General features: G+C 29.1%; 2 protein-coding genes across 2 annotated transcripts; both read right to left on the reverse strand.

The window, feature by feature from the left end:
* Positions 1-574: 574 nt before the first annotated feature.
* On the reverse strand, positions 575-1,760 carry LOC131657984 (uncharacterized). Its single transcript, XM_058927325.1, has 4 exons — positions 1,722-1,760; positions 1,535-1,642; positions 1,353-1,414; positions 575-1,310 (listed from the first exon to the last, which is right to left on the reverse strand). Exons 1-4 carry the CDS (start codon positions 1,758-1,760, stop codon positions 575-577), a joined length of 945 nt encoding a protein of 314 aa, XP_058783308.1.
* Positions 1,761-9,652: 7,892 nt separating this feature from the next.
* Positions 9,653-10,639, reverse strand: LOC131657985 (uncharacterized). The gene has a single exon (XM_058927326.1). The coding sequence runs from the start codon at positions 10,637-10,639 to the stop codon at positions 9,653-9,655; it is 987 nt and encodes a 328-aa protein (XP_058783309.1).
* Between the last annotated feature and the right edge of the window lie 10,338 nt (positions 10,640-20,977).

Here is a 20,977-nt window from a genome sequence, read left to right on the forward strand (position 1 = left end):
TTTGAAATAATGAGATTCTACCAGTTTCTGTCAAACAATTTGTAACTGCCAAATAGTCTTAATATATGCATTATTAATTAGCACCAACATTATGCAATTGTCATTACATCATAGCACGAAAAGTGTGCAATTGACATACAAAATAATGCACCAAAAGTGTGTAATTGTCATTACATCATAGCACCAAAAGTGTGCATTACAAAATAGCACCAAAAGTGTACCTTACAAAATAACAGTTAAGTCAATAACTAAAGTTTGGAAATTGATTTCTTCTTAGCCTTCTTTAGAGCCTTCCTTGCACTTTGAGATCCATTGGTTTCTTGGGTCAGAATTTCTTCTTCTTTTTCAAGTGCATTACCTTTTGGCTATATCAACAATAAATTGTTGTTTGTTATAAGAATGTGTGACTTGGAATTTTTCATCCATAACCCAAGTTGGTAACCAATGCCTGCTCATAACTACTTTAGTATCCAATCTCTTCCTAGAATTTTAAGTCATAATGAAAAGCAGTTGCTACTAACCTTTTGTTAATGTTAAATAAAGACATATCTTTTTTCTAATCTAACATCTTCCATTAACAATTGTATGAACCATCTCCATTAATTATCTTCTTTGCAATCAATTTGGCTTTCCACGCCCGAGCCACAGTTATACCCACTGAATGGTTTTGTCTCATGTCTTGTATTATATCAGAGATCCTCACTGTGTTAGTTGTTTGCATTTTCTTCACAACATACATGGCCTCCCATCTAGAATTTGCAGATCTATTTTCTAAAACCCTAGCACATGTGTGGGTATCTTTTTTAGTCTTAATGGCAAAAGTTTCTTTCTGGCCCACCCTTGAGCAAAGCATGGAAAATCCACATTGAGCCTTGCACTCTACCCTTACTCTGTACCCCTCATTTTTCATAAAAGTTATCTCCATTCCATTTAAAATTGTCCACTCACGAATTGCCTCCCTAAAGTCATCTAGAGAGTTGAACTGCATACCCCATTTAAACTTAAAATTCTTATTAAATTGCTCTTTCCAGAACTTCTCAAACCTAGACCCTTTTTCATCTTCAAATTTATCTGGATCTGAGCTGTCCAACTCCTCACTAACATAATCCTCGTCTTCCAATTTCCTCTTACTGGGACAAGGTAACAAACCAGCTATTTCTAGACTCTTCCTAATAGGTATAGTGACATCAATTCCTTCAAATCCATCTGCAATAGCAGTGGTCCTTTCATCCCCATTGTCATTCAAGCGTTTAACTCTCTCTTCATCACTTACATCTAACCCAGCAAAATCATTCACACAACTACGCCTCCTACCAGTTACTTCTAAACCACTTACAATATGTTAAACATACATGTCTGCATCCAATTGCATAGCAGTAGCATAAGCAGATAAATCATAAGCATTATCATCGCTCTTAATTTCAAAAAAAAATTATATGTCAGTGATTTTCGTCCATAATTTGTAGGACCCTTCTACATAACCCCACCCATTAACCAGACTACGAATATGACTCATGGTCCAGTTTTCCATTACCTGCCTATAAACAGTTCTTGAAAGACCACCCCTGAATATGATTTCACCATCATCCATCCTTACAAACTCGCCTCCATGGTGGAAGACGACATTAAAGGGTTGCACTTGCTGAAATCAAATACGAAACTAATAAAATTGTGCACATGCATGTGCGATACAAATAGTATAAATGGATATAGAAGCTAACCTGAGTGAAATCGCCATCATCTTCGTCGTTGTCAGCCATCGTCACTGTCGTGGTCTTCTGAATCGTCTTTGCACTTGATAGTGGTCCCAAATCTTAACCTAATTCGCCGGGGGGCAGTCAGCATAACATGAGATTAGGGAGGAGTGGAAATGGAATCTGTGATTTATAAAGGAGAATCTTAAGAAAAATATTAATAGAGGGAAAACCAAAACTCACCTTAATGGCCGGGGGTGATATATATTTATCCCTAAAATAAATGCTTTACTGTTATTATAAAATCTTAATATATATAAATGGAAGGTTGTCATGATGGCAACCCTAGCCACGTGTTATCATGATAGCCATTCCCTAGCCACGTGTCATCATAATAGCCATTCTTAAAAAAAAAACCTAATGTGTCATTTACTAAATTGACCCTATATTAAAAATAAATAATAATAATATAATAATAATATAATATTTTAACACTACTATTAATAATAATAATATTTTAAATAATATAATATAATTAGGAAATCGTGTTCTTTTCTTTTATCTTATATATAATATCAAATTTATCTATTTCATTAATTTCTATTTTTTCTAAAAGTAATTAACTAATAATAATAATATAATATTCAACTACCTACTATTACAAATAATATTATTTATAAAAACAATATATATATATATATATATTATAAAATCGTATTTTTTTCCTTTAATCTTATGTATAATATCAAATTTATATGTTTCATTAATAATAAAATAGTAGAAAAATATTGTAAACATTATTATTATTGTTATTTACTGAAATAAATTTTCTAAGTGTTAAATACAAAATTTGTAATTAATAGATTTATTAAATTAGATATATCATTTATCATGATTTTTTTACATATTATTATATATATTATTCTAAAATATATTATTATAGAATAATATATTTTAGACATAGTGAATTAAATTACTCAATTGTTCAATTAATATAATTTAATATCTATTTATCATTATTTAACAACAATTAACTCTGTCCGTTTATAGCAATTTAAAAATCAGCTACATTTCATCATTTTAATAATATTTTAATCAATGCCATTATTGTTTACTTTCAAACATAAATTTATGTTGATACTAATTAGAACATTGTGTTCTTCTCATTTATATTATATATAATATATTATATAATATATTATATTTTTTAATAAAAAATATTCAGTGGCTTTTAATTTACATATCTTTAAAATAAAGACAACAAATTAAAATAAAAAATTCAGAACTCTAAAAAAAATATTAATATCCTTATATTTTAACTTTATTTCCAACTTTAATATTACTCTAATTATAATAATAATAATAATATATTTTGGTGTAAATTATTATAAGTCTTTAACTATCTATTTTCTAATCCATAACCACCTACCATTTTTAAATTTTCAGTTTTTTTCGTTTCTTTAATTTCTCATTTATTTATATTTAACGGTTATTATTTTCTGTTAATTGGTATAATAATAAACTTTAAAAAAATTATATGTCTTACTAATGGTATATGAAACAGTTGTAAAATATTATGTTTTTTTGTATTCTTATCCACCTTTTTAATTTCTCAGTGTTTTTGCTATCCAGTTCACGTATTCATTATTTTTTAGGATTTTTCACAATGTCTGCTATTAGCAACATCTTCAATCAGTAAGAGATTTTTTCTAATAATTATTTGCATATTTGTTTATCTTATTATCAAATTTCATACTCAATTATTATATTTTCATGTAAAAAACACCTTATATGTTTTTGCAGGCTTAGCGAAGATGATATATTGCCGGCATAAATAATAACAATTGATAGAGTTTGTTCACATGTATATCGGGACTGAAATAGATGCGCTAGCAAACTAAAAAACAGTGACATATTCTACACAATCTTAATGGAACACACTACCACATTTTTTAGATTTTTATTTATAATTTATATTTCAGCTTTTACTTATTTTGTTTTGTTTTTGTCATTCCCCTATTGTCATTTTTTTTTTTTCTGTTGTTAATTTAGATTGGATATATGATAAAATCATATTATTTGTTTTGTTAATAACATGTGATTGAATTTACTGTTTCTTTTTGACACATGTATGCCACATACGCCATATACAAAGGAAAATAATATTCACTAAATTTATTTGGCTTTAACACTCATAAAGTTTTTCTTTCTTTCAATTTATTACCAATTATTGTCTAAACTTTATTACAATTACTTGATTTTTGAAATTACTTCCATGATTAAAAAATAACTTTTATATAAATAATTTAAAATAGAGAATAATTAAAAATATAAATACAATTTAAATATATATTTATCATTTCTAAAATATAAGCTAAAAAATATCACTCTTCTATATTTCATATTAAAATTAAATAATAAGTAAAAAAATTAATTTAAATTATGAGTTAAATGTTAAACTCAATATAGTTCAAGTAGTCATATTTTGTAAGAGATAGCTTACTTATTTTAATATATAAATGAAACTATAATAAATCTTCTAATAACTTAAAAAATAATAATATAAATACTTTTTTAATTATTGTTTCACATTAAAAATTTAATAATATAATTGCAAACATACTTTAAATAACCTTCAAGACAATTTTATATGTAAAAAAAATTAAATATCAACTATTATAAAAAATATAGTTTTGTTTCTAATATATCCGTGCTCTCCGTGCGGAGCACGGGTCGACAATCTAGTAGTTACTAATTTAATCGAAGTGGAATTTGTTTGTTACTGGTTTAACTGTTTTCCTATTCTCACGATGGAATATATGTAATGCATATATCTTCTGTATTCAAACTACTCAAATATTTAAACTCAAAACACATAATAAATATCCATCAAACCCTAACTCAAAACAATACAGAATCCCATCACACCCTAATCCATCTCACAACACATTAATCAATCTGCAGACTCTCTTTTTCGTCAGGTATGTATCTTTGTTTCGTATCGTATCTTTTTATTAATTATTATATATCATGCAATTTCTTAACATGGAAAATGCTAAACTTTAAAATGGAATAGGAAAACGAAACCTAAGAATTTTATGTGTCTTCTTCTTGTTAACATGCATGGTAATTGTTTGAAGTGATTCTCGGTTTTCCTTGGTAAATCTTTCGTAGGAAATAGCTGTTCCCTCTTAACATAGAAATTCCCATTCTCACTTAGTTACTTCAGTTTGAGAAAGTAAAAAAATAGAAGAATAAGACTAGATTTTGTGTTGTGTTTATTTTAGTAATATGAACCTATATAATTATTGGTTATCAACCATTTTTATTCATTATTATGAACAATTCTAATCATTGACTTTACTTGTAGAATCTCGAATGGAAGAGAGACGATTGTGGCTGAAATCTGCCCTTGAATGTTTTAGTAAAAGTGAAAGTGATAAATGTCACAGCCTCTTAGGAGAAGAGAACTATCGTGATATGAAACAAAACCGAGCCGAATTATGGGAGAATGAGAATACAAGTTATGATGAGCAAATCATGAACTTACATGTCACACATTTAGAAGAAGAGATTATCAAATTGAAGGATCAAGTTGACAAGAGTGAAAACCAGGTTGATGATTTGTCGGAAAATTTGAAGTCGAAAGAGGAAGAGTTGCATAATCTGAAAGAGTTTTCTGAAAAAGAGATTTTCATGTTGAAAGCTCAAATTAAAGAGAGGCGGACTTGGCTGAATTCTGTCCTTCAATATTTTAATATTCATTCGTCTCCGAGCTCTGTGTCTTTTAAAAAGGAAAGTTGCGAATCACCTATATCATCGTGGAATTCCAAAAGTGAAAATGATAAATATCTCAGGCTTTCTGTTTCCCTTTTGGTTTTGATCCCGGGTTTGATATATCTTGTGTCTTCCTCGAGGACTCTTTCTATATTGATGACAGTACCTTTCGTTTTAATTATATATATCATACTTGCCTTTGAAAAAAAAGATAAATGTCTAAATCTCTTAGCAGAAGAGACTGAAACGAGTTATGATGAGGAAATTATGAACTTACATGTCACGCATTTAGAAGAAGAGATTATCAAATTGAGGGATCAAGTTGAGAAGGGTGAACACCAGGTTGATGAGTTGTCGGAAGAATTGAAGTTGAAAGAGGAAGAGTTGCGTAATCTGAAAGAGTTTTCTGATAAAGAGATTTACAAGTTGAAGGCTCAAATTGAGGAAAGTGAGGCCAAAAAACATGTTCACGAGATTTCAAATTTGGTGGAACAGCTAGAGATAGGTAATGAAAAGCTCAAGACATCAGAAGATGAAAATGCAGTTTTGAGGAAGGAGCTTGAGAGTAAGGCATGTGAGACTCATCAACTGCAAGGTCAGCTTATAGAGGCAGAAGAAAATATGGCTGACTCAGATTTGGAGTTAGTGTCAGGGAGAAAGCATATTCAAATACTAGAAAACTTGGTTATGATATATGAGCAAGAGGTGCAAAATTTGAAGTGTGAAATGGTTAATTCACAGAATAAATTCTCTTTGGAGAAAGATGAGTTGCATTTTGATATTGCAAGTTTGTTTAAAACAAAAATAGAACTGACCTCTACATTGGCCGATTGCGAGTATAGAAAGAGCGAATTGGAAGGCAAATTAAGGCAATATGAAGCTGAAAAGTTGAAGCAAGAAGAACTACATGCTACTACTCAAAAAGAACTTGGCTGGAGATTGCAAGATTTAGAAGCTATAACTAAGGAGCTATGCATGGTAATGATTGAAAGAGATGAAGCCAATGTCAAGATTGATAGGCTTGAGGCTGAGATATGCACCCTCAAGATTGATAGGAGTGGATATCTATAACTTCTTCAAACTTTTAATGGTTTATAGGCGTAGGTTCTAGTTTTTTTAAGGTTACAATTAATTTATGTCTTGTTTTTATTTTCTAGGCTTTTGGTAGGATTTGGTTTCTCATATTTGTCTCTTATGCATTGCTGCTATGAACCTAAACATTGCATAACAATGTCATTCTTTAAGCATTTAATTGAAGTTTTTATGTTCATTTTCTTTTAGTTTTGAATTTTTAAATAGATGTTATTTGTGAAAAAGATATTGGTTTAAGGTAAAACAATATCATAATTTAACTTATGTAAAATCCATATTTGTTTCACTTGAATGTGATGTGAGTAATAATTCAGAGACCGACTATATAGGAGAATAGGCTAACCAAGAATAGTATCGACTAAAATCAGCTACATTTGATTTTTCCGATAAGTATAGATTTAAGGTGATTGCAAGCTCATGGCAAGAGTAACAGAACAGTTGATGGAAAGAGCGCCTAATAATATATTAATATTTTCACGGACAAGTATGTTAATGCTTATTATTAGATAATATATTTGGATTATGCATAGCAATAGAGATGTAATCATGACAATATAATTTGCACTCGTCAAAAAAACAAACTGTTGAATTTCGATTATTCTCTCACCCACTGAATTTTATTCCCATTAGAATGTTTGGGGTTCGATCACCAAGTTAGATTTCGCAAGAGTGACAATCTTCAATTTGTTAGTGGCTGCTGAGGTGACCGAAGCATTGCATAGGAGTTGGGGAATTCGTTTTGGTTGATTGGCAAATCGACGCCTACTCAATTAATAGATTATGCGTAAAAGGTTAATTAAGGATAAATTTCGATTAATTAATTCCAAGGAATTGGAGATTCTGGCTGTCATTCTTGGGCGATTATGCCGCTGACATTCGATCTTCAGATGCTGTGGTAATATTATGTAGTCAGCAGGCATAGTAGCAGATCTTTCTTGTTAAATTTCGATCTTCAAATTTGCTTTGCCAAGAGGGCATCAATGAAAATATTCAATTTTTCTTAAATCAAACTCTTCTTTACTTTTATTTTGGCATAATTTTTTTCCAGCTAGACTAGCAAATCTTTCTCTCTTCTTTTTTAGAAATTTGAAAACACTCATAGTGTATAGGTTGGGATAGTTTGAGAAATGGCCTTTATTATGATATTTATACACATATAAGACATGCTTTTCTCCTTTCAACCATTTAGTTTACCTCTGATTCTCTCCAAAATGTAATCAAAATCTCTCCTTTTTTAATCTAACAAACTAAGTAAGCAACCTTAAGTATTTTTTCCATATACACTTGATGGGATAGGTGATGAGTTTTCGTGAAGCATTCTGGTATTTCTCAAATATGAGGTGATCCTCCTTTGCCTCATTTTAATTAGCCCTATAAAAGATAAGATTATTATCAGCAAAGGAAAGGTGAGAGATGGCTGGGACATTCTCAGCTATGGTCAAGCCTTTAGTATTGCCCTTATCTTGGTTGTTAATAAGTAAACCAGAGACAACATCAACACATAGAATGAACAGATAGGGATATATGGGATCTTAAGCTTTGGCCATGTCATAATAGTAGTAACAAATAACAATGCTCCTAGGTAAAACCCATGGATTTTAAAGTATCCTCAATAAAATGCAACTTTATCCTATCATAAGCTTTGGCCATGTCCAACTTGAACCCAACATAACCTTTATTCTTACTTTTGTTTTATTGAAGGTGTGAAAATATTCTTAAGCTAATATAATGTTATCTGTTATGAGCCTAGAGTATAAAGGCGATTTGATTAGGATTCACAATAGTTTTAGTCACAATCTTAGAAATAACATTACAAGGGGAGATAGGGCAATAATCAGAGGGTTTAGAATGGTTAGAGATTTTAAGAATAAGACATATAAAGGTCCCATTAGTGATGATAGAAACAAGTTGGAAGGCCATCAGGGCCAGGAGAAGTTGAATATTTCATTTTGAAGATAGAGTTCCTTACCTCATTTGATGTAAACTCTTCTTTCAGCTCATTGAAAATTTTTGGGCTAATTTTGTTTTCCACAACTCTGTGGATGTTTTGCATGTCTCTGTTATTATATTAGTAGTAAAATTATTGTTGAAATGGTCTATGAAGATGTTGAAAATATCTTCTTCTTTATTGTAGACGGTCCCATTTTATACCTTCTAAGTGGCTGATCAGGTTCTTTTTTTTCTTTGATTAGCCTTTTAATGAAAAAACCTCGTGTTTCTGTATTCCTCCGAAAGCCATGAGCTTTTTTTCTTTTTAGCTCCAAAAGGCTTCATCAATCTTGAGATTCTGCTTTAACTACCTTCTGAATGTTTAAGTCATCCAATTGTCTTCTGTTATTGGCCAGATTCAAATGAGTTGTGTGAACATTTTTGAACAGGTTGTTGAGGGTAGTTTTAAGCTTTTGAATCTTATTCTCTTTATAATTTTTCCAACTTTGTTCCACAATATAACAGTCGATATAGTTGTTATTTGAAACATTTATAGTCAAATTCACATCATAATTTCACCCACAATGTGGTGATATTGAAGGTAGTAAACAAAATTAATATCAATTGTTTTTAAAGTTAGTTTTCTTTTCATCATTAAAAATTGGATAATTTTGCATTTCAAAATAATTCAAGTACATCTACAATAGATGTATCTTATAGAGAAGCAATTTAGATTTTAATTTACAATTTTTTCTTTAAAAAGACCACTGATGTTGATGGAATGCTAACAGCATCAAATAAAATCCCTGCAAGTTCCACATGACCTGGTTACAAATTTACAATCAACAAACAACATATCGTTCTTAATCAACAAGCACAATAAATCTAAATTATAGCTTTATATCTATTATCATACATACTGATAAGAAAATGGAAGAAAAAGAAAACACAAGTAAAATTAACTAAACTAATAAAATATATAACATTTTTAATAACAAAAAAAATAAAGTATAACACTTTTCAACAACAAAAATATTCCAGTTAAGATTCAGATTACAGAATTTTTCAAATTTTTTTTGTAGATAAACAAATCAATTTACATGAATCCGCGTGTCAGATAAAACCCAAAAATTCCTTCTCAATAGACTGAAATTACCACACTACCCTCGCAACAAAACACCCTCTAAATCCACGACGGAGTCTCGCTCCTCCATCTTCTGTTCCGTCATCATCGGCGGCGGCGGCGGCGTTTCTTGACGACATGGCGTCAACCTGCAAGAGTGACCACCAGCATCCAACGCATCCGAAATAGGCTTAATTACCAAAATACCCTCTCCCGTAACGGCACAACAGAAAGCCGTGAGAAACACCACGAGCGAAACGACGCCGTAAATATCATCCTCCGGATTCCAAAGCACCGTGAATGCCAGCGCCACCACCTGGAGCGGCAAAGCCACCAACACGACGGAAGCCAACCCGTAGATCCGAATCCGAAGCCCTTTGTTAATCACCAACGACAACACCCTCCAACACGAGAACAAAAACCAAGCACAATACGCAGCACCAAACGCCGCGAAAACGACGCTGTTCAAAAACGGGTAAGTGCAGAGAACGGTGTCGTTTTCAAGAACCACTGAAGTTTGCCTCAACAATTCCGGAACCTGATTCTCCAACGGGTTATAGAAAACAAGCAAACCGTGAAGAACAACAAGAGGAACACACGTGAAGAACACGAATGTAATAGCCCAAGCGTCGTTTGGTGTCTTCTTTCTGATGGAAGCGTTGAGAAGAAAAAGCAGCGTTACAAGAAAAGCCGGTTGGAAGAAACCCAGAGAGAGAACAACGCTGAGTTTACAGAGATTCGCCTGTTGATAAGCCTCTAAGGAAGGTATATATTGATATAAATATCTTCTACGGAAGAACGGTAACCGGAGAAGCTCGACGACGGACCAGAGATAGATGAAGAGAACGAGAAGGAACCTTACGGTCCAGAGGGAATTGAAGTTTTGTAAATAGGGTAACGATTTGGATTTGAAGCGAAGGTGAAAAATGAAACAGAGAGATAAAACGGAGAGAATGATGAGGGAGGAGATGAACGAGACGGTGGTGATGTCGAAAGCTGAATTAAGGAGTGGTGATGCAGTCATGAACAACATGGATCGATCGAATATGGGACGGTATCGATCGTTGTTATTTATGTTTTTGGTTATGTGTCAACATAAATGTGAATTAGTTTGAGGAGGAGGTGGTGGTGGGTAGAGAGTGTTGAACCTGGTGGCGGTGGGCGGAGAGGTGGTGGAGAGAGAGTGAGGTTAAGCATGGAAGAAGATGAAGGAGGTTGTTGTTGTTAGGATGAGAATGAAGAAGAGGAAGAGGCATATGGGTTTGGTTTTGTTTGGGTTTAATTTAGGGCCGGATGGGACAGCGGGGATAAGAGATATTTGATTGAATGTTTTGTGTGTGTGTATTTTTTTTCTCTGTCTCCCCCACTACTCCCAAACCGGTGGGAGAGAACAGCTACGAAAAGATTGTGGGTTTTTTTTTAATTTGGAAATGATATAAAACCTGGCGGAGAGGATTATGTTAGGAGAGAGAGAGAGTATAGCAGATACAGAGGAGATAGAGAGAGAAAGAGAGAGAGGTTTTTAATTTTCTTCCTTTTTCATCGGAGGAAGAAAGCTGGCTTTTGTGGTGTTATGAGAAGGAACCTTTTTTTTCGGTTAATGACAACGTAATCTTGCCATTTTTCTTTTCGAATTTTGCTTTGGTTTTTACAACCTTATATTGGCTATTATTCTTTGCTTTATTTGGATTCTTTTACATCTATTTTTTATATTAATACGATGAGATTTTATTGCTTTATTCTAATGATTTTTACCGGCTAATTGTTGTTGATGCTTAACATCGGATATAATATAATGTTATTACTTATTTAGGTGAGTCTAGTTGTTAAGTTTTTTGGGATAATGAAATAGTGAAATGAGTCAATGACAACAAGGCGAATTCAATGCTTGGCTGTGATTGTTGTGTGTTGTTTGGGCTTATTTGGTGTTAGCTCTGATGTTGTTATCGTATTCAGTTTATGTGGATAATCATTTTTAAATAGGTTGTCGCGTTTTGAACGTGTTTGTTACTATTAGGTGATACAGTAGAATTTTGTTGATTTGAATTTTATAGAATTATATTTTTTCTAAACAGACAAAATTAATAAAATAAAACAAGTTAGATGTTATAGAAAATGAACACGTAGTCAATTGTTAATACCAAAATATAAAAATGTTATTAAAGGAAATTTTATTTTCATCAATTTGTTTGGAAAGTTGTTAAGATTCCTAAAAATATTTTTCATTCTTTTTATAATTTCCAAATTTTAAAAATAATAAAAGTGTAAAAATAATGTAGCATTAGGTAATTATACTTGGCTATTTCTCATTCTCATAAGAATATTTTATTCGAAAATAAATACTAACAAATTATTAAAAAATATTTTTTGAGAATAAAAAAGTTTATATAGAATTTGTTAAATTTTGACACAAACATGAGAGTGGAATTTTCAATCTCCAGTTCTCAAAAATACAATGTTAGTTCATCAAACAAACACTTAAATAATTTTTTCACTTTCAATTATCAATTTATATGATGGGAATCTTACATTTTTATAAAAAATTATTTTAACTCTTTTATTTTTAATTTTAATACTTTAATTACCAGCAACTTTTCACTCCTAAATATTTTACTCCTTTATTTTTTATTTTTTTATTAAATATATTTGATAAATATTTTTAAAAAATTAAATTATTCAGCAAACATAAAGAGGAAAATTAAATTTTCAATAATAATATTCTCAAAATTATAGTTGTAATCATAAAAATAAACAACCATAATACTTATTGTTTGTTTATTAGTTAGTACAAAAAAATTAGGTTAGCTAAGTTACGTTGTCGAAAGAGCTAAATGTAAGAGTTTAGTGATTGTTTCATGCTGGTTAAAGGTTTAAAATGGTAGATCTGATTACAAAGACCCAATCTAGAACTTCGCCATGTGGATCATTACATTACTTGTATAATACACGATCATATTTGGCGTTTAATGTCGGTATTGTGAGTAGATTCATGAAGAGACCGAAGGTGTCTCAATTGGCAGTAGTCAAGAGAATCCTTAGATACGTCAAAGAATCGATTGGCAGCAGAATTCTATTTCCCGCGGCGGATATAGGCAAAAAATGCAATTTGCTCGGTTTTACCGATTCCAATTGGTGCGAATATAAAGATGATCGTAAGTCTCCGGCTGGATATATCTTTATGTTCAAAGGAGCACCAATCTCATGGTGTTCTAAGAAGGAATCGACAGTTGCACTTCCGTCTTGTTAGGCCGAGTATATTGTTGCGTCGTTATGTGCCAGCCAAGCCGTATGGCTAATGAATCTATTAGAAGAGTTGGGCAACAATGAGGGTGACGCTGTCACACTCTTGGTTGAAAATGTTTCAGCCATTAATCTTGCTAAGAATCCAATTGCACATGCAAGGAGCAGGCACATTGAGATGAGATTTCACTACTTGAGGGAACTAGTGAGTGAAGACAAGTTAAGATTGGAATATTGTGGAAGTGAGGAGCAAGTTGCTAATTTATTGACTAAGGGAGTCACAAATAATGTGTTCAAGAGGTTGAAGATGAGCATGGGCATGGAGACTTTGGAGCACTTGAATTAAGGTGGTGTGTTGGATGAAAAATTCATAATTTAAGTGTTGTAACTGGTTAACACGGGGTGGTAACTGGTTAAAGTTGAGATATAAGCACTTATGGAACTTGAAAAAGAAGTTGTTTTGTTTCAGTGGTAACTCGTTATGTAACCTGCTACAATTGTGTTGTTATTATTTTTCGTTTCAGTGGTAACCAATTACGCATACGAAAATTATCTTTTTCTTGTAGTTTAGTGAGTTGTTTTAGGTCCCAATCATTTTGTAACACTTGTATAAATGCCTTGGAGGCATCTCATGTTAATGCTAATTTTGATCCTCACCCTTAATTACTCTCTCTCTCTCACTCTAATTCTCTCTTCTCTCTCATTTCTCTTTTTCTCCACAAACTCCATTGATTTACCAATTGTGTGATTGCATGTTCTAACAGTATCAGTCCTGCAATTCTCAAAATTACAATCACTAAAAACATTATTATAATGACTAAGGATCGATATGGGTGAGTTTTGAAACTACTAGTAATATGAAAATCATATGAAAGAGAGTAAACAAGAATGTGTTTAAGGAACACAATATCACGAGAGACATAAAGTTTCCTTGCATGAGGATCATAACAACGATAACCCTTTTGACCATCCTCATAACAAAGAAAAACACATATAGCAAAACGAGAAGACAACTTACTATGTTCTACTCGTGGACGGGAAACAAACAAGTAGAACCAAACACTTTTAAAGAAAAATAATTAGGGATAAAGTTATGCAATTTTTCAAAGGGAGACAAACCTGATATGACAGACGTTGGGATTCTATTAATAACATAAACATCAGTGAGAACTATTTCACCCAGAAATTCACTAGAAATTGAAGTAGACAACAAAAGGAAATGAGCAGTCTCTATAATGTGACGATGTTTCCTTTCAGCAACTCCATTCTGTTAAGGAGTATTAGTACAAGATGCTTGAAGAATTTTACCATCAAAAGCAAGTAACTCATAGAACTTATTAGAGGTATATTCACCATCTAAATCACAACTGAAGCACTTAATAATTACATTATATTTAGTCTTAACCATAGCATGAAACATACAATAAATGTCGAAAAATTCAAAACGGTTTTTCATAAGATAAACCCAACAGTAACGAGTACGGTCATCAATAAAATTAACATAATATCTAGATCCACCCTTAGTAAGAATCAATGATGGACCCCATACATCAGAGTTAACTAAGTGAAACGGTGCATATAAAATGGAAATGCTTTTATTAAATGGTAAAGCTAAAAATTTTGCAAATTTACAACCACAACCATCTGAAATATCACTATTTTCCTAAAGCTCCAATAGAAGTCAAATACTTTAATATAGAAGCAAATACATGTCCAAGACGGTAATGCCATAAATAAAAACTAGAAGATGAAGAATTCAAACGAAAAGAGGATAATAAATCAATTGTAGAAGTAGAGGTTGAGGATGCGGTATCTAGGACTCTCAACTCATCCAAAACATAAAGTCCCTTTTGTCTATGGCCTGTCCCAATCTGCCTCCTGAAATGAAGATCCTACACACAGCAAGAAGTGAAAGAAAACATAACTAAGTAACCAAAATCACACAGTTGACTAACAGAAGCAAGACTCAAAGTGAGGTTAGGAATATAATAAACATCAAAAAATGATAAATTAGGCGTGGAGATAGAACTAATGTCTGCTAATGGCATATGAGTGCCATCAATAGTCATAACTGACATAGATGATGTAGTATTCAAGGACACAAATGATTTTGCACTATATGTCATATGGTGTGGTGCTCCAGAGTCAAGAATTCATATGAAAGGAGATATACCATACAAACAAAAAGAGTCTGAACCTTTAATAAATGAGGCAAACATGACAAGTGACTGAGTGGCAAGAAGCTTTTGGAGCTGCTCTGCAATATCAGATATTTGAGAAGTAGCCTCAGATGGATATACATGATCAGAACCGGAACCAATGATAGTAGGAGCAGCAACAGCCACATTGGATGATGGACTCTTGAAATTTTTCTTATTTTCTTTCAACAATTTGGAACATTGTGCTTTCCAATGACCTTTCTCCTTACAAAAATCATACTCATCAATACCAAGTCCAACTCTACCTTGAGGTTTTCCTTTGTAAATTGGAGCAGCAAAAACATATGGATGAGTGGATAGAACTCCTTTATCTGGAATCAAATTGGAGTGAGACTTGAGTATAATTTCTTCTGCCAACAATTCATTAAAAACTTAATCAAAATTGGAAAAGGATTATGGTGCAAAATACCCCCACAAAGTCCCTCAAAATCATTCCTAAGTGCCATCAAAAATTGAACTAAACATTGCTCTTCTCTTTGATCAGTGTATACTTTGAAAAATTTCAATTCAGTCGATTCCATAAGAGCCAATTGATCCCACAAATTACTCATAGCTGAATAGAATTCCTGAAATGGTCATATTATTTTGTTTGAGAGCTCTAACATCACTCTCCCGCTGGTACCGTTTTTCAAAATTAGATTGAGCATACAAACATTTCAAAAGATCCCAATCCTCCTTAGCAGAATTATATTTTGCTAGTTGCACACATATTGATTGAGAAACATAATTATTGATCCAAGTAAGGATCTTAGAATTACTAAAATTCCATGTATCCAACTCTTTTGCATATTTTGTTTCATCCTTTTTATTTATAGGTTTAACAGAGGTTTCGTCAACATAACTCCACATTCTTTTTTTTAAAAAAAAAAATTATTCATTACGTAACTCCAATAAAGATAATTTTCTCCATTAAATTGGACACCGATAAATTAAAGAAAATCATCTTTATCATTAGTCATTGTAATCAACTATGAAATAAGTAAAACATCATAATTAAACAAAAATTAAACAAAAATTACTCTGTCCATCAAAAGATAATGCTCTTCTCATTATCAATTTTTTTATCAATCATATAAGTTATGAAACAAGTAACATGGAACAGTAACAATAGCGTAGCTAAAGAATCCTAATTTTTAATATGGAACAGTAGCAAGTAACAATAACAATAGTGTAGCAAAGGAATCATAATTCACTGTTCCAATTTTTTTATTTTAAGAAACAACAACGTCAAACAAACTTCCAACAAATTAGCCAACATCAATTTCTAATGTATCACCCTAAAATTCCAAAGAAACAACACCGTAAAGCCAACACTCTAACAAATCAACCCCGTAAAAATATTTGAACCACTTTAAGGTAGATCCGAAATCAAACCATATTAATAATAGTAAACATATATAAAAATATATAGAAGAAAGACTCGTTGACTTAGGATTTCAATAAGATGAACCAAGAACACATAGAATAAATTAGAGTATCTATATTACAAGTTAGGAAAGACAAAGAAAGATAAAAGATTTAAATACTCTTGTGGTCAATGTAACTTAGCGAGTTTTTGTGATTCGTTCCTAAATATTTTTTTCAGGTCTGAGTCCTTATATCTCAAGTTTGTGTTGCATTTAGTCTCTGACGTTAGTCTTCTATTAAAAAAAAAGACTGAGTTGGCAAACGGTGCTGATGTGGAATATCATTTATTTTTTATTTTGTTAAATATTGTGCAGACGTGGATAATCAACATCCATCTCATTGTCCACATCAGTGCTGTTTGCCAACTTAGCCTTTTTTTTAAGAGAAGTCTAACGCCAGAGACTAAATGCAACACAAATCTGAGATATTAATGACTCAGACCAGAAAAAAAAAGATTTAGAGATTAATCGCAAAAACTTGCTAACTAGGGCGAAAATACTATTTAAGCCAAGATAAAACTACCCTAATAAAGATAAAATAAAATAATATAATAAAAATAATAATATCTAACATAAGCCATTTTATAATAACTAGACCTATGACCCGTGCGTTGCACGGGAATAATTTGAATATTTACTTTAAATATTATTTCAAATAAATAATATATTTAATAAATATAATTATGTATAAATTTATAATAAATATAAAAAATTGTTTAAAATATATGAATATTTATTAATTTATATTATAGTTTTATTTTTTTTATTTTTGTTATGTTCTTTCCGTTTAAAAAATAGTCATATTTATATGAATAATACAACATTATAAGTTTTATATTAAATCACTTGAATATAGTATTTTTCATTAGTTTTTAAACTTATAATATAAGAGTATATTAATTTAATTCAATTTTTAATTAGTTTTTATATACAAACCTAAGAAATGGCTGAAATTATAAATGTCAACTCCAAAAAAAAAATTAAATAGTATATTTTCTATAAAAAAATGTAAATCATATAAACATGTTCATTTCCATATATATTTTATTATATTAATAAATAACATTATAAAAAATATCATTTTCTTATACCACTCACTCATATTTCACTTGTCAAACATGTAAATGTCTCACAATATCTATTTGGTTCATAATATTGAACAAAAGGTAAATAAATATTAATATAATTCTCTTTAATACAATAGACTTAAAAAATGAATTAAAACATTTAAACTATTATAAGATAAACACTTTCAATACTATGAATTTATTATGATAATATAATTTTTATTCATTAAATTGATTTATACAATATCAACATTAATTGGATTTAAATTAACAGTATATTCAATTAAATGTTATTAACAAAACAATTAATATGATTTTATCATATATCCCATCTATCTAAATTAACAACAACACCAACAAAAAATGACAATGGGAGAATGTGAAGTTCTATCCCACTAAATTAACAAATTAACAAATGAAAGAAAATAAATATAAATTATAAATTATAAATAAAAATCTAAATCACGGAGGGAGTTTAAAATGGTTCTTGAGAAGTATTTCTAAATAAAACGTGGTAGTGTGTTTCCCTAAGATTTTGTAGAATATGTCACTGGTTTGTCAATTTTGATAGTGCAAATATTCCCGTTCCGGTATACATGTGAACAAACTCTATCATTGTTATTATTTATGTAGGCAATATATTATCATCTTCGATAAGCCTGCAAAAATATATAAGGTGGTTTTTAAATGAAAATATAATAAATGAGTATGAAATTTAATAATAAGATAAACAAATATTTAAATAATTATTAGAAAAAATCTCTTACTGATTGAAGTTGTTGTCAATAGCACACATTGTGAAAAATCATGTAAAATAATGAATAGGTGAAATGGGCAGCAAAAACACGGAATAAAGAATCAAAGTAGGATCAAGAATACTTATAAAGGTGTGTAAGAATACAAAAAGACATAATATTTTACAACTGTTTTCATATACCATTATTAAGATATATAATTTTTTAAAGTTTATTACTATACCAATTAATAGAAAATAATAACCATTAAATATAAATAAATGATAAATTAAATAAAAAAATAAAAAACTGAAAAATTAAAAAGGTATGGGGGTTATAGATTAGAAAATAGATAGTTAAAGACTTATAATATAATATAAATGAGAATATTGTTTAAATGAAAAAATGTAACTGATTCTTAAATTGCTATAAAAGAACAGGTTAATTATTGTTAAACAATGATAAATAGATATTAAATTATAATAATTGAAACAATTGAGTAATTTAATTTAAACATTCTAAAATATATTATTCTATATATATATATATATATATATATATATATATATATATATATATGATTTTAGATTAATGATTTTCGGTTACAGTTAGAATAATAATTGGAATATATTTGAGAGTTACAAAGCATTAAATACAATTGAAGAATTCAATTTAAATTATTATTGATAAATAATTATTATTTAGATAGATATAAATATATTTTTATTGATATTTTATATTGAGTTTGTTTTCTATATAAAAAATTGACAATAATTTAATAGTTTACAATTTATAAATATATATTCAATACTAAGAATGTATTAGAGTAATATTGGACTTTTTTTAAAAAAATGTTTTTATTCTTATACCACTCATCTTTATAAAAGAAATGAAATATAGTAATAATTGTTACTAATTTTATGTTTAGTAACTGAAATAAGAAAATAATTATAATAGTAACTGAAATATATATATAATTAATTTTATTATTATTTTTTAAAGTTTATAAGTTTTGAATTTGCAAGTCTGTTTTTTACGGTAAAAAACAAATTGAATGCCTTAAGATTGCTAATTTAATGCTTTAATTTTATATTAAAAAAAATATTGTCAATTTAATGCGTTGGTTTTTAAATATCATTCTTAATTTAATATGTTGATTTTATAAACTATTTATATAAAAATAATTATCAATTTAATGCGTTTATTTTATACAAATGATTATGATTTATTAAAAGTAGTAATTTATCTTCTAAATCTTTATTTTGAAAATGTATTATTACTTTAAAAAATTAAAAAAAATAGTAAAAAATGTGAGTATTTCAAATAGTTATAACTTATTTTTATATTAAAACATAACTTAAAAATTAGTGCTTTAATTTTATATTAAAAAAATTATTGTCAATTTAATGCGTTGGTTTTTAAATATCATTCTTAATTTAATGTGTTGATTTTATAAACAATTTCTATAAAAATAATTATCAATTTAATGCGTTTATTTTATACAAATGATTATGATTTATTAAAAGTAGTAATTTATCTTCTAAATTTTTATTTTGAAAATGTATTACTACCTCCGTTCCTTTTTATAAGAGAAAATGCACTTTTTAGATTCATTGAATAATCAATGTATCTAGTCTATAAAGAGACCAAATACATTAGTTATTCAATGAACCTAAAAAATGACTTGTCTCTTATAAAAAGGAACGGAGGTAGTATTACTTTAAAAAGTAATAAAAAAATTAGTAAAAAATGTGAGTATTTCAAATAGTTATAACTTATTTTTATATTAAAACATAACTTAAAAATTAGTGCTTTAATTTTATATTAAAAAAATTCTTGTCAATTTAATGCTTGGTTTTAAATATCATTCTTAATTTAATGTGTTGATTTTATAAACAATTTATATAAAAATAATTATCAATTTAATGTGTTTATTTTATACAAATGATTATAATTTATTAAAAGTAGTAATTTATCTTCTAAATTTTTATTTTGAAAATTTATTATTACTTTAAAAAATAAAATAAAAAATAGTAAAAAATGTGAGTATTTCAAATAATTATAACTTATTTTTATATTAAAACAAAACTTAAAAATTAGTTCAATATTTATTCCAATTATATATTTTTTAGATTGCTCTTACAAAAGTGACTCTTTAATTTATTACGAAAAAATAAATATATGCAATATGTTAATTGAATAATTATGAGAAATTAATTTATTTTTCTCTAAATATTATCTATAAAAAAGAATTAATGTCAATATAGTAAATATTTTTTAATTGTCATGAAATCATAATAGGAAGTTTTTATAAATGACTATAATGACATTGATTGACAAAATTTTTAAACTTGTGTGACCACTCGACAAAAAATGTTATATTGATGTGACACAAGATGATATAATGGATAAATAATAATGACATTGATGAATATAACATAACTGTCATTTAAATATTATTTTTAATAATTGTAATTATTTTTATTTTATCATTGGTAATAAATTGAAATAACTAAAACTTTATATGTGTATAATTGTACATTGTAAATAAATTAAAATAAAGAAAATTTATGTTAATTTTTATTATTATTAATTAATTTTTATTATTATTAATTAATAAAAAAGGGTTTTCTCTAGCCGCCCATGAGAACTCCGTAGAAACCTTCTGCTTCAGCTTTCACGGCGTCACTGAGTCT

The sequence above is a fragment of the Vicia villosa genome, linkage group LG3 (genome assembly GCF_029867415.1).
Source record: "Vicia villosa cultivar HV-30 ecotype Madison, WI linkage group LG3, Vvil1.0, whole genome shotgun sequence".
In the NCBI taxonomy this organism is placed as follows: Eukaryota; Viridiplantae; Streptophyta; class Magnoliopsida; order Fabales; family Fabaceae; genus Vicia; species Vicia villosa.